We start from the raw sequence: 14732 nt of genomic DNA, 5'->3' as shown, positions 1-14732 counted from the left end.
GACCCTGGTGGGCCACAGGGCAGGCTAGCTCCTTCATGCACGCTGTGACTCACGTGCATGCCTAAAGCACCAAAAAGTGTGGCGGATGGCCCTGTCGAGGTTTTCTGACTCAGTTCTCTGGGTGGTACAATCTGCTGGCCTAAAATCACACTTCTGAAATGACTCCCTACAGGACCTCAATCCTATCATATGATGGGGAGATGTCACCCTGGGGCCTGAAGACTCTTTGTTTTTTATGGAGCAGGGGCGGCTAGGCCGGGAGCGCCAGCACAGCAACAGCCAGAACACACAATAAAAAGTATCCTTCTCCTTTTCCTCCCGAGTGGCAGGGCTCCCTGCTGCCTTCCCTCCCTGATGCTCAGCCACTGCACCTCCAACATACCGTGTCCTTAAAAGACAAGTGGGAAGCCTCCCCCTATCCTACCCAAAGAGAGTTAGGAAGCACCAAAAGCACACATAGCCATGGTGGGTTCGGAGGACTGACTGAGGCCCTGCGCTGGGTCCTGGGGGTGGGAGATGCCCAAGAGCACTGTTCCAGTCAGACCACCTGTGGTCAAGCCCCTGTTTTGATCTTAGGCTCTAATTTAACTCAGAAAGCACTACTTAGTGGACATGTTGCCCTCTACGTTAATCTTGAGCAGAACAAGATGAGGCTGAAGATGTGCACAAATCCGCATCTACTGAATAGAGGATTATTAGGAAGTTGTCAAACGTTTCAGATCAAGGTGACTATAAAATGATGCTGAATGTGTATGACCAGAGGTCAGTTTTCTTCCTCATGGATGTGGATTTGCAGAAATCCAAATCTGATCTCATTAATGAGTCAAGCTGAGATCTCCATCAATCCATATTTTCAAAACAGAAGCAGAGTAAGGAAAATGACTGCTTTACCGATCAGCTCTTCTCTGAACCTGGGGATCTCTCACAGACACGTCAAGTGCCCCTCACACATGCAGCATGTGGTACCCAGGTGGCTTTCATGAAAAGTTACACATCAGCTTTGGCCTTTCCCCACCACACGGGCTCCCATGGTTGAAGGCGCTCACACATACCCCGAGGGTCGTGTTCTGCTTGTTGTAGCCAGCGAAGTGAAGGATGCTCTCAGTGGCCATGGCCAGCCCTGTGTGCTGAGACAGTCCTGATACCCAGTTCTGATGTTTGTTCAGATATTCCTGAAACAGAGAAAAATGCCATTTTACTTTAAAAATAACATTCCAAACGCTGAAGTATGAGGTAGCAAGCAAACACTGGTTCTAGTGCTGAGTCCTCCCCCTCCTGGCGACTGCAAGACCCTCAGTGAGAGCGCCTCTCAGAGAGCCCCTCTCTGACTGGCTGCTGCTCCCATGTGAACAAGGATGAAGCTGGTCCCCGGAGCAGCTGGCACACAGTAAATGTGGGAGGACTGCTCATTTCTTAGCACATCCTTGGGAACATCTGCTATTTGCCAGTGCTGGGGAGACGGCTGCAGAGCTCCGCTTCTAGGGGCAGTGTGTCACAGAGCAGGAAGGCAGAGCAAGTGCCTGAGTCCGCCTGGCCAACTGGTGGATGGGGGTGCAGGGGCAGAGGCACACCTGGCAAAGCCTGGAGGTGTGAGGGAGACCTCGTACTCTGGGGCCCCTCGGGGGTCAACACTGCAGAAATACAAGGAGCAAGATGGCAGTGGGTAAGTTTAAGCCAAAAGGCCCTGTGTGCCGGGTGAGTTTAGAGAGAATCATGTAACTCCCCTCAGGAAAATGCATATGAGCACTGACACGCAAAAGCTCACTAATGGTTTTAGAGGATTCCTGGAACTCCAGAAACCCAACCACGGACCGCATGGTGATGAGGAATGGCTAACGAGCACATGTAGCAGGGAGGTACTGAGCAGATTTGCTACTGAAACTGAGCCAGTGTGGAGGGCGGCGTGGAAGCTGGTTCTGGGCTAGCTGAGGCTGTAGGAAGGAAGCCCCAGGCAGTGACAGCTGAACGGCTGGTGGGGTGAGGGTTTAGACAGACTAGATGTGCAGGAAGAAGGGATACTGAGGGCCTCAGGTGACACCAAGGGGATGCCTGGTGAAAGTATCAAGAATATTTCAAGCCTTTTCATTTTCTACTTCCTTCTAGACCAGGCCTGAGGAAATAAACAGCTCTCTATTGACCTCATTTTTGTCAACCAATCCCTTTTAGGAATAAAATGGGTCTTCTCCTCTTTAGACTGAAGCTTTAGCAGGTAAGGCCCCTTCCCACTATGTTAACCAAAAGAAATCAGACATTTCCCAAATATGAAGTTTGAGAAACTACTACAGTCTGTAGAATACTAGCATATATACTAGAGAGCTACAAAGTCAAGTTTCAGGCATGGCTTAGTCACAAGGCCCAGTTTTGTCCAGCTTAGCTGGTAGACCTATTTAATGCAGGGCTCCATTTTTTTCATTCCCCTAATATCTCCCATCCTCACTACTCCAACATCTTTGTAGAAAGAGAAACTTTACAGTGACTTCAGGCACAATCCACGGATTCTTGCAAAATGCATTTCCAAATAGCCTCCAAGGCTCTTGGAGCTAGCTGTTCTACCCGTCCTGGATTCCACACCCAGAAACGTTTTAGAACTAGCTTTATCTTGACAAGTGTTGCTGATGCCGATTTCACAAGCGCCTCTCAACACACCTGCTCTTTGTTAAGCCAGATTTCTTCTAGTGGCATTTTTCTTATCTTTGATCCCTTTTAGGGTGACTCTTTCCTCTCACATATTGTGGCATTTTTGTTCCATCTCTGCTTGAGCACTCTTCAGAATAATGGTCTCCTTTGTAGTGATTCTCATTTACAAGCCAGTGCTTTGGTCCGAAAGGACTCACTTGCAGCTACAAATGTAGCCTAGATGGCGCTCTAACACACGAGTCCCAGCTCCGCCTCTGCTTCAAGATCATCACTTCAGTCCCTGCACTGTGCTCTTGGAGCTGCTGCAATTGCTGCTGCTGACCTGCCAGACCTCCCAGCCCACTGTGCTGCCCCTGCCCATCTTGCAAGCAGCCCCAAGTCCTGCCATAGACCCAATGCCTCACCTGTATGAGTCATCAGGTTCCCCTGGGGCCACCTGCACATGGATCCCATCACACCAGTTCTCCTCACCCCAATCAGCACATTCAATGACCCCCCGGCTCCGCCCCCGTGCTAATGCAGATCAGCTTCTGATGCTTCTATTATTCTCAGGCACTAGACTAATGTTTTTGGTCTGTTTATTCACACTAGTGCTGTTTGTATTGAATTTGTGTAAAGCTCTTTGGGTGGTTTGAAAAAACTTATCGAGATTGCTTTTTGATGATTTCAGAGAAGTACCTGTAAGTGGGACTTGGTGACTGTAGGTGCCCACTTCATCGCCTCCTGTAGGATCATCCCACAACGTGCAGCAAAGTCCTTCACGATGCTCTGGAAGAGGGTGTGATCAAGCCAAGGTCAGTGTATTTGGGCTGTCAGAGGACAGCCACCAGCATACTGTGGATAGTTACGTTATTGCCTAATTGTGTCCACCCAAATCCATGTGTTGAAGCTCTAAGGCTCAGCACCTTGGAATGTAACTGTATTTGGAGATGGGGGTCTTTAAAGAGGTGATTAAGTTAAAATGGGGTCAGTGTGGTGGGCCCTAATCCAAGAAGACTGGTGTCCTTATAAGAAGTGCAGATCAGGACGTGGTCATGTATAGAGGGGTGCCCATGTGAGGACACACGGAGAAGGTAGCCATTTGCAAGCCAAGGAAAGAGGTTTCAGAAGAAACTACTGCTGCCAATGCCTTGATCTAGTCTCTGGAAATGTGTGAAAATACATTTCTGGTGTTTAAGCCACGCAGTCGGTGGTACTTTGTTATGGCAGCACTAGCAAACTCACACAGGGACTGTGTTCTAATGCCAAGGCTACTGGGTACAGTAGATCTCAGTCTGTAATTCTTGCATGAGGCTGTTGACAGAGCCCGCACTCACAGAGCCACACACAGCCACTGTGCAACATATGTCCTGAGTCAGTGAACTGACAGGGAAGGAAGGTCCAGGAAGGTAAAAGTTATCACAGGAGCCTCATCACTGCATGGGGAACTCCCTGTCGGCAACCGGTTTGGGGGGGTGCCGAGGTTTGGACGTGATCAGCCTAAGGCTGGGGGAGCTCCAGTCTGAGCTGGGCTTCAAGCTGTCACAATGAGGGCTCTGAGTCAGACCTGGCGTGACACACCCTCATCTGGAGCTTTTTACTCCGTCAGTTTCCCATAGCACAGCACAAAGCGGAACCACGTTACTCTACTCCCACAATAAAAAAAGGGAGCCAGCACATCTCAGAGCAATGACGCTCATCTCAAAGCTATGTTGCTCATGTAGCTTTGAGATACTATAAACTGACAGGTAGCTAAATCCTCTTTGGCAGATGAACCAAGAAAAGAAGTGAGAGTCAGCTCAGATGAGTGGCTAAGTGAGTTACCTGCTCAAATCATGTGATACCAGCAACTGTGGGACTCACACCTGAAACTGCTGGGGATTGAGTGACATAATGTACGGAAAAATGCCACTCCTGACAGGCACAGGAGATGGCAGTGAAATGACCCTTAATAAGGGGACCGCTCCAGGCCTACCTCTCGGGCTTCATACGTGTCAGGAACAGTGATCCGATAGGGGGCATCAGGGATGTCGTAGTAAGGCTGATCCTTGTGAATATCCTGAAAGCACAACAGGACTCCCTTTTTAAACAGCCTTCCCCAAGCTGCCCTGGCCCCTGCCGAGCTGCACCTCCAGCCACGCTAAGTGGCAGAGTGTGTGCCTCCCTACCCACTACTTGTCCTGTTTGTGACAGGCTTCCAAACTTGCTGCAGCTTACTAGGAAAGGCCAGGGTGGGATCTGGACTTCCCAGCTCCAATTTTGCCACATGTAGCACAAATTAGGCTCAGGCACATGGTAGGTGGGGGCACTTACGGCGCTCAGCGACAATGACAGGGTCTGGAGGATGTCCAGCATGGTCTTCAGCACTGTCCCACTCCAGAGCAAGTGGGGAAACCTGCATGGATAGGCATCTCTAAGGACCCAGGAGCCAAATCCCCAGGGAACCTGTGTTCCTTAAAGCGCTGCCTCCGGGGCTGGGAGTCCCACATCTTGCTGCCCAGTTCAGGGTCAGAGGAGGTCAAGAGACCTCCAAGGTAGGGCACCCAGTCAGAAATGCTCCCCAGGCTCCTTCCTGCCAATCCCGCTCCTGAGGGCCAGACATAGGCCCAAGTAACCTGCTTCCAATGACTCGATTGTCTTGGCTATGCACTGGCCAAGGCCGCACTTCCCATTCCCCCAAGTGATCCTCCTCATTTGTGACGAGGGATCCACAGTGTTCTCACACCACAGCACAAACAGAAAATGGCAGTATTTGCATGACACCCTGGGGTGAAGAAAAGCTACTCCTGAACTCCAGACCTAAGGGCTGATGGGAGCAGACTGAATGGCTGTGGCTTGTGATTCTGCAACAAACTAACATTCTGTGGGAGGCTACATTGCCCTCTGACAGTTTTAATTCTAACTCCATTTGTTTCTGAATTGACAATGTGAGGAAGAGCCTTCCATGCATTCCAAATCTAAAGTTTACACACATGTGCAAATACACACACACGCAGCATTAGAAGCAAAAAGAGCTTACTTATCCACCAGACCAGACAGGTATTTGTCTGCAACTCTCCGTATCCTCTTGTGAATATGGTTGAAGTTCACCAGGAGAAACTGTGCATGCCTCTCCAGCTCCTCCTCATTCTCCTTGGTCTTCGCCTGGAGAGTAAGAAGAGATAGGTACAGTAGGTGCCCTCCATGTGCCTCTGGCATACATGTATTGGTGCTCTGACAGGCTTACTTTATCCGCCATCATGTTCAGGAAGGCGTCAAATACTTTGTCTGCGACAGCAATCACACACTGCATCATCCCTGAAATGAGGAGGGGTTCCACAGGTCAGGAGCATCAACAGAAAAGGACAAACCCCAGCTACCTGCAAATGCTTTGTTTGGACATGATTTTAGACTTACCAAAGAGATGCAGAGAAAGCATAGAGTTCCCATACACCCTTCACCTAGCTTCCTCTGGTATTAACTTCACATTTGTCAAAACTAAGAACTGCACGTTGATATAATGGTATTTCTTAAATTTAAGCCTTTATTTGGATTTCTCCCATTTTCCCAGTGATATCTCTTTTCTTTTCCAGGATCCAGTCCAGGGTGCTACGTGGCATTTACTCATCACGTCTCCTTGGTCTCCCTCGATCTGTGTGGATTCTTCAGTCTCTTCTTATCTTGCATGACCCTGACACTTCTGAAGAGCACAGGTATTCTGTAGGATGTCCCTCAATTTGGGTCTGTGTGATGCTTGTTCATGATTAGACTAAGGTTTACATGATGTCAGGGAAAATAGTACAGAGGTGAAGTGCCCTTTTTGTCACATCATATCAGGATGTGTGAAATCGGTCTCTCCTATTGCTAGTGGGTTTACCTTGATCACTTGCATACGGCAGTGATGCCAGGTTTCCTACTGTCCAGTTACTATTTCTCCCTTCCCATACTCTTTAGAAGCAAATAAGTCACTGGGTCCAACTCGCATTTGGGGTGAGGAATTAAGTATCACCTCCTGAAGAGAATCTGTGGACTAAATTAAAACTACCACAGTAACTGAGAAATACTTTGGGGAAGATACTTTGAGGTTACGCATATATCCCATTTCTCTTTAAAATTATGCCTACAAATTCAGCAGCCCCTGGTGGGTTCTGCCAGCAGCAGTTACTGTGCTTCTTGTTGGGATCTGCTGTTTTTCCTCATTCTTTCTACTTTTAGTAACTGGAACTCTGTGAGGAAGGTCTCTTCTCTCCTGTTTTATTTATTCAATCATCTAATCGGTACAGACTCATGGATATTTATTTCATCTATTATTATAGTTATTTATTTTGTTCAAATTGTTGCAGCTTTGGCCACTTAGAGCTCTCTCAGATTGGCTCCTGTATCCTTGTGATGTGCCTACATGCTTTTTCTTTTCTCCTGTCCCCCTTCCAATTTTATTTTTTTAGCATAACCTCATTTTCTGGCACTGCAAGGTACCCCAGGTTCATCTTGTGTTTTCCCTGCCCCAGCCCTCTCTAGAATCAGTTATTTCTCTATGGAGCCCTGGTTCCCTTTTCCGGAGAATGGTATTTAGAAATCAAGATCTGGGCACTGGGTGTGCTCATTGTTACTGGGGTACAAAGCAGATTTTTAAAAGCAACAGCACACTGTGAGAATTACTGCGATAAAGAACTGTATTAAAACCCCAACTCATCCTCCACTATGCTGTCCCACTTAACCAGAGTCTTTAACGAGAATAGCTAAATGACAGGGCTAAAAGGCCAGCAGGACAGAGAGTAGGCTGGTGCTGCACTTCTGCACCCAGGCCCAGCATGGAGCCTGAAAACATAAAGAGGCATCTCCTATGTGTTTGTTATGATGATAAACAGGCCCCAACAGCTCTTAGAAATATGAAATATGATTAGTGTGACCTGGGCATATGCCCAAAGCTAAAGAGAGGCTTCTTTCTAAGAGGCTGGGTTTAGTGGGTGAAATCTTGTTTTAGAGGGCGTGTGTTTAGTGTAATAGTTTTTCATATAGCTCTTAGGAAACAGAAACTTAAAATTTCTAATCAATAACAACTAGATAGTAGTCAGATGCCAATCATTACCTCTTAAGAGATTTTTACTTTAAAAAAGTAAAAGGAAATAAAAAAATAAACAAATGGTATTACATCAAACTAAAACGTTTTTGCACAGCAAAGGAAACTATCAACGTACTGAACGGGAGAAGATATTTGCCAATGATACATCTGATAAGGGGTTAATATCCAAATTTATAAAGAACTCACACAACTTAACATCAAAAAGAACAACCTGATTAAAAAATGGGTAGAAGACCTGAATAGATATTTCTTCAAAGAAGACATACAGATGGCCAATAGACTTTAAGATGCTCAATGTCACTAATCATCAGAAAAACACAAATTAAAACTGCAATGAGGTATCACCTGTCAGAATGGCCATCATTGACAAAACAAGAAATCAGTGTTAGCAAGGATGTGGAGAAAATGGAACCCTTGTGCATTGTTGGTGGGCTGCAAATTGGTGCAATCACTATGGAAAACAGTATAAATGTTCCTCAAAAAATTAAAAATAGAACTACCTTATGACCTAGCAATTCCACTTACAGGTATTTATCCAAAGAAACCCAAAACACTAATTCAAAAAAATATATACACTCCTATGTTTACTGCAGGATTATTTACAACAGCCAAGATATGGAATCAACCTAAATGCCCATAGACAGACAACTGGATAAAAATGTGGTACGTATATACAATGGATTATTATTTGGCCATAAAAAAGAATGAAATCTTACCATTTGTGACAACATGGATGGACCTGAAAGGTATTTATGCTAAGTGAAATAAGTCAGACAGAGAAGGACAAATATCATATAATTTCATTTATACGTGGAATCTAAAGAACAAAATAAAAAAAGAAACAACATAGAAACAGACTCCCAGATGCAGGGAATAAGCTGATGGTTGCCAGTTGGGTGGGAGGTTGGGGGGCTGGGAGTAAAAGGTGAAGGGATTAGGAAGTACAATTGGTAGTTACAAAATAGCCAATGGGATGTAAACTACAACATAGGGAATATAGTCAATAATATGGTAAAAACTATGATAGTGCCAGGAGAATACTAGACTAATCTGGGGGTCACTTTATATATATAAATGTCTAATCACTATGCTGTATACTTGAAAGTGACATGAAATAATAGTAAATGTCCACTGTAATTGAAAAATTAAAAAATTAAGGTGAAGGAGAATGAGGTCCAAATTTCTAGGTATAAAACAAATAAGTCATGGGGATGTGACATACGGCATAGGGAATATGGTCAATAATATTGCGATAGTGTTGTATGGTGTCATATCATTGCTGGACTTATGGTGATTACTTCTTAGGTATGTGCATATTGAAAAACTATGCTGCACATATGAAACTAAAATAATATTGTATGTTAGCTATATTTTAAAAATCTTTTAAAAAATTAAAAATGCCACTCTCCTTCAGGACTAGTGTACAGGCATACCTCATTTTATTGTGTTCCACTTTATTGTACTTAAAAGATGTTGTGTGTTAAAATAAATTGAAGGCAAGGTTCTCCACCAGTAAAAAAGATGGATGACTTGCTTAACTGCAAGATTCACTTTTTTGCAGTGGTCTGGAACCAAACCCACAATGTCTCTGAGGTATGTTTGTACTGATTAACTGGGCAGCTGGCAGGTGAGGAGCGGGCTCCTGCCCTCACCTTCCTGCACTTTAGAGAGACTTTGGTTACACCTGCACAGAGGAGGCACTGGTGCTCCCCTTTAGGGGCTGGTAGACGTTTCACATAACCTCTTTCCTGGTCAGTTTTGAAAATTCATGAATAACACATGTCTCCAAAGATATTTCCTTCCCAATACTCATGTTTTAAGAGAGAAAAGGGGGAAGTAAACTCGAGAGGTGCATGTTTAATAGCTTAACCTACATATCATACTCAGAACAAAAACAATCCATCTGAAGTCATGTGGAAGAGTACAGTGTATTGTGAAAATTAAAAGTGTCTGTGTAGAGCAAACCAGTCCCCAGTGCAATTTAATTTCCTATTATGACACAGCAACAGAAAAACAGAGCTCAGGCGAGAATGACAGATGAGACATCTAGCTTCAGAAAGTTATCTGATTCATTCTATAGATAGTCTCATTAGGAGACTGACAAACTGTGGTAGGTCCTTAGGTCCCTAGGGGTTGGCAGTCTCAATTTTATTCTTCTTGCTTACTCTCCTTTGTAAAATGAAACAATCTTAGGATGACCCAACTGTCTGCCACAAAATTTAGTACAAAATAGCTGCTAAATAACCAAACGCTGGGTAGATGAACAAGGGAAGTGAATCAATGATCAGCTCAGCCAGTGGTTAACAGCATCTCTACCCCTAGTGGTCCTAGGGTACATGTGTGAGACCTTCTGAGCTTGGGGTTCCCCCCATAATACATTGTGCCCCTAGTGGGAGAGGCTTCTTTCCATAGAAACTGCCTGTACCTTCCATCCTGGTCTCTAACAGGCTCCTCCTCACTGCAATCTTTCTTCCCACTCCCAGCAGGGGGAGATGCCAGAACCTTCAAGCTATCTTCCTCTGTTGACCTCCTGGCTTCCAACTACAAATACAAATTCATGCACCTAATTTTCTGACTGTTGAGCAGGCATGTGAAGTGCTCTGCAAAGGACATATTGGAAGCAGCAACTCAGAGTCCCTGAGGTGATTTTTTAAAAAAGATTTCTTCAAGGACTGACTTTTCAACACAAAGGAGACAATGGTACCAAAAGTATCTGGGGATTAGTTCTCCACTGGCAAGAACAAGTTGATAGATTCCTCAGTATGCCAAGGGCTTCTGGCATGGAAAGGACTCCTCACTACTAACTGCATTTTATTAATACTAAATTTATGAATCTTAAGAATGACCAATCAGCATTCCTTAAAATATTTACACAGTTAATAAAAATTTGTGGATCTAGCTTACTAAATTCCCTCAAATATTTAAACGATTACAAAATTAAATTCTTCTAAGCATTTAATTAAAACATAGGTCTAATATTTCAGAGTGTATTAAATTTTAAACACCTTATAAATCAGCACACAGACCAAAACAATGATGCTAAAAGTTATCAGTGTTCTTATACTAAAATTGGTGAAATAGTGCCTATACTATGCATTTAACTTTTTTCCTTTGCTGCCTCTATTTTAATATCTCTTATTTTTATTCCTATTCTTAGGTTTGCCTCACTTAAGGTTTCGGTAACTATAATTTTTTACATCTTCTAAGAGATTCAATTATATTTCTGTCTTCTTAGTTGGAACTCTTTACACCTGAAACCCTCTGTGTACTCAGGGTCTGAGGACATTTGCATCACTGAATTTTGTGAATTTTGTGAATTTTGTGTTTCATATAGATTTTCTTATTCGAAAACTTTCCCAAGAATGATGTAGCCCTTAAATCAGATGTGGCCTGTAGGTCTTGATCTGCTGCCCTGAAATTCTGGCCTTGCCTAATGGTGGAACTGGAAACATCTGTGGTCCTGAGTGGGGTCTTCTCATAATCAGCAGGACTACCGAGGCACCCCTCACAGTGACAGATGGGGACTGTGCCCACACCAAGCTCTCTGTGGAGCTCTTGGCTAATGGAGCGTCTTTAATTAGCTACTTGATGGGATGCCTCTGCTCATCACCTGCTAGGCACCCTGTCTACCTGGTCACTCTCTGAGACCAGATGTGACCCTCTTTCATGGACTGTGTGGCTCTTTTCTGACTGTAAAAGAAATAACTACATGTCTCTACTTCATAAATACTTAATGGAAGAAACAAGTATTATATGTACGTATCCTAGTATATTTGCCCTTCTTTTAAGCAAAATAAATGTATTCACATTCAAATTATGATAATTTCTCCCTGGGTATCCCTTTAAATTGGTTCTTAGTTGTCTCAGCCTGGTCCGGACATTAAAAGGTATGAATGCTCCCTTACAAGAAGACGTTCCAGGTTCATCAATGACCATCTGAGGAGCCCAGGATCCTTTTAGCAGAGGAGAGAATTAGGGACCAAAATCTGGAGGCTGGAGTACACTTGAGCACTGATGGTGGGCAAGGGTGACATTCTTGCTCTCGGACCCTTGACAGCAGTGGCAGAGCCAGAAAGATATGTTATGTTTTATACTGATCTTTTCCAACATAGTATGCAGTTTCATTAAACTTATTTTCTCCACACAGACAGAAAATAGGGAGTAGTATTCCTTTTTATACTATCAAAGCTCAGTTCATCATGAGAGTACCACGACAATGAACTCACCGGACTTGTCTTTTTGAATGGCTTTATCCTCAAAGTAGCAGAACATGACCTGGAAGCGGTCAGGATCTGTTGAGCGCAGAACCCTGGTAAGAAGAACAGCTTTGAGTAAATTTTAAAAAATCCAGGCCCTCCTTATCACATTGATGCTGCCCAGAAATAGTGTGGCTATCAGAACAGATGCCCTATGCTAGTTAGAGGGGCATACACTGAAGTGGACTTTCTGGAGGGTGATGTTTCCCATCTAACATGACATTCCCACACTGTTCCACCTAGCACCTCACCGCTAGCGATATATCTTAAGGGTTATGTACACAAGGACTCTCCTAATAGCACCAGTCGAATATCTATTGATAAGACACTGGTCAGATAAATCAAAGTATGTCCATCCAATGGCACGTCATGCAGCCACCAAAATGAGAGGTAGCTCTGTATGTGCTGCTATAGAAAAACATTTAAGACAAACTGTTAGGTAAAAAGAGCAAGGTACAGGAGAAACAGGTTTCCTAAAGGCCTCTCCATGTGCCTTGTGTACGTGTAGGATACATGTGCTTGAATAGGCACAGAAATTTTCTAGAAAGGAAACTAAGAGACTATCAACAGTGGGCATCTCTGGATTCAAGGCTAGGAAAGTGAGGCTTGTATTTTTCATCTTTAGCATCTTCTGTATTATCCTAATGTTTTCTCTTTTTTATTTTATGCACCTTGAATATTTTGACTTTTAGGGTAAAAAAAATCTTTAATCTTGGGAAAAATAGAGAAAGAAAAAGCAGGCATGTGCTTGAACCATGGCCCGTGGAGGACTGTTCACGGTTTGGGGGCTCCATAGGGACAGTGTAAGCACACACCCAGGCTAGTGCCCCTCAGTGTGTCTGGGCTTCTGCACCCACCCTCTGAGAGTTAAGCTTCAGAGGGGCAGGCTCAGTCGGTGGGGCAGGCTCAGTCGGTGGCTCAGGCACAGGCGGTCTTCAGTGCTCATGTGCACACATTTTTAACATAATTTCTCACATTTTCCACTTTAAAGTTCTCCCGATAACCAGTGGCTGGGAATCTAAGCCAGGTTCTTGAATAAAGGGATCAGAGTTGCTTCTTTGAGCTAACAAGACTGCTCTTGTGGACTGGCAGCTAGCCCAGGGCAGGATCTGGGCTTGTGGGAGCCACCGTGGGGCATCCCTTTAAAAGTCTTCCTCTGTGGGCCAACTCAAAAGCCTGTTCTGAGAGCCTGAGATCACTACTCATATACACTTGTGTGGAAGCAGGAGACAACTCTTCCTGCAGGCACATGAGGCTGAGGAGGTTGCTTGTAGCCACACATAGCAGGATTAAAACCAGGTTTTGGCTATTTTGGTTAGACTTGTTTTGTTTCGGTTTGTTTTTCTTTGAAAATGTATTTTATATGTATATATATTAGAAGGAACTATACCAACATCCTATAAGAAATGGTGGTGAGATCAGTGATTTTTTTCCCTCTACTTATTTCCAAGATTTTGTGTAATGTTCTCATATTACTTTTATAACTGAAAAAAATTATAATGCAAAAGAAAGTCAAAACTCTTTTAGCTCTGTGAGACTCTGGGGGGAATGGGTCACTGGTTTTCAAATTCTGCTCTGTTTTGGAGTCCTTGGGCTACAAGAGGCAGGGAGAGGGGACTGAGCAGAGGGTGGGGGCTCATTCCCACCCCCAAACAGCCTGAATCTCTTTAACATGTTGAGCTTCCAAGTAAGATTTCTTTTATCAGAGGGTTTTGTGGCACCAATAAAGATTAAAAGAGTGGTATTTTCCAAATATCACTCCTTTTAAAAATACTTTTTCAAATTATTCAAGAAAGACATTATTCTATAACTAACTGCACCCATCCAGTGACATAAACAAATAGTCTAAGTGTAATATAACCTTTTTTTTGGTAACAGGGACACATCGTTTTGTAGCTTGTGTATTTGGCTGCAGCCCAGCATACCTCAGGCCTTAGTCTGGTGGGTCTGTAGTGTCTACACTGGCAGCCACAGGCAGCTGGGCTCTGAGCATCTTGGCTGCTTCTTCCAGACTTTTAGGAGAGGCAGCATGGCACAGTGCTTAAAAGACTATTTGCGTTTCAATCTAAGTCAGAGCTTATCATCTTGGGCAACTTATTTAACTGCTCGGTCTCAGTTTCAGCATCTGCAAAATGGGCTGAGTGCCTACCAGACAGACTTGTTGGAGAGCATGTCAATGTGTGTAACTTAGAGCAGAGGCTGGCCCGGCATAAGCACTGAGTCCATATTAATACTGGTATTGTCATGATGACAATTATAGATCATAACTATTATAATTATTATAGCTGTTAGGTCTGCTGTGGTTACAGATGCATCCTGAGGGTCAGGCCACTTGTGGGATTGTTTTGGCCACTTCCTACTTTCTGTTTGTATTCCACTGTGGTCCTGGAAGCCAGCTCAATGAGTGGAGTGTCTTAGAATATTCTCAGTGACGGTTGGCTCTTAACAGGGCTGTCAACTCAGTCCACAGACTGAGTTTGAAACATCTATTGTGACTGCTCAGAAGCCTGTTCCCAATGAGGGGAACATGAGAACAGAGTTTAAGGTGTTAGCAGATATGATGTTAGGTGCTTAGGAAAGAGGAGCACATAAGAAAAGCAGAGGGTGCTTTTTGTTTGCTTTTAAGAAAGCTTGCATGTCTTAGAAGGAACTGAAAAAAGTCCCATGCATCAAAATGTAAATCAGCTCAAATGTGGATGTGTGGGGAGGTGAAAGCTTGTATACCTCATATATTCCAGCCGATAAACAGACAGGAGATAGGTGGACATGGCAAAGTCCAGCTTGTTGATGAGGGCAGA

The 14732-nt window shown here is 44.1% G+C and overlaps 1 protein-coding gene across 1 annotated transcript in view; it reads right to left on the bottom strand.

Annotated features, from left to right (window-relative positions):
• The window catches only part of PI4KA (phosphatidylinositol 4-kinase alpha), a 129322-nt gene that overhangs the window by 30161 nt on the left and 84429 nt on the right, over nucleotides 1–14732 (bottom strand). The window contains 7 exon segments of the mRNA XM_023528293.1: nucleotides 1053–1172; nucleotides 3316–3405; nucleotides 4592–4675; nucleotides 4930–5011; nucleotides 5636–5760; nucleotides 5843–5913; nucleotides 11905–11987. Of these exon segments, the coding sequence (XP_023384061.1) occupies nucleotides 1053–1172; nucleotides 3316–3405; nucleotides 4592–4675; nucleotides 4930–5011; nucleotides 5636–5760; nucleotides 5843–5913; nucleotides 11905–11987 (655 nt within the window).

The sequence above is a fragment of the Pteropus vampyrus genome, unplaced genomic scaffold, assembly GCF_000151845.1.
Source record: "Pteropus vampyrus isolate Shadow unplaced genomic scaffold, Pvam_2.0 Scaffold23, whole genome shotgun sequence".
In the NCBI taxonomy this organism is placed as follows: Eukaryota; Metazoa; Chordata; class Mammalia; order Chiroptera; family Pteropodidae; genus Pteropus; species Pteropus vampyrus.
This window is presented reverse-complemented; position numbering and strand designations above follow the sequence as displayed.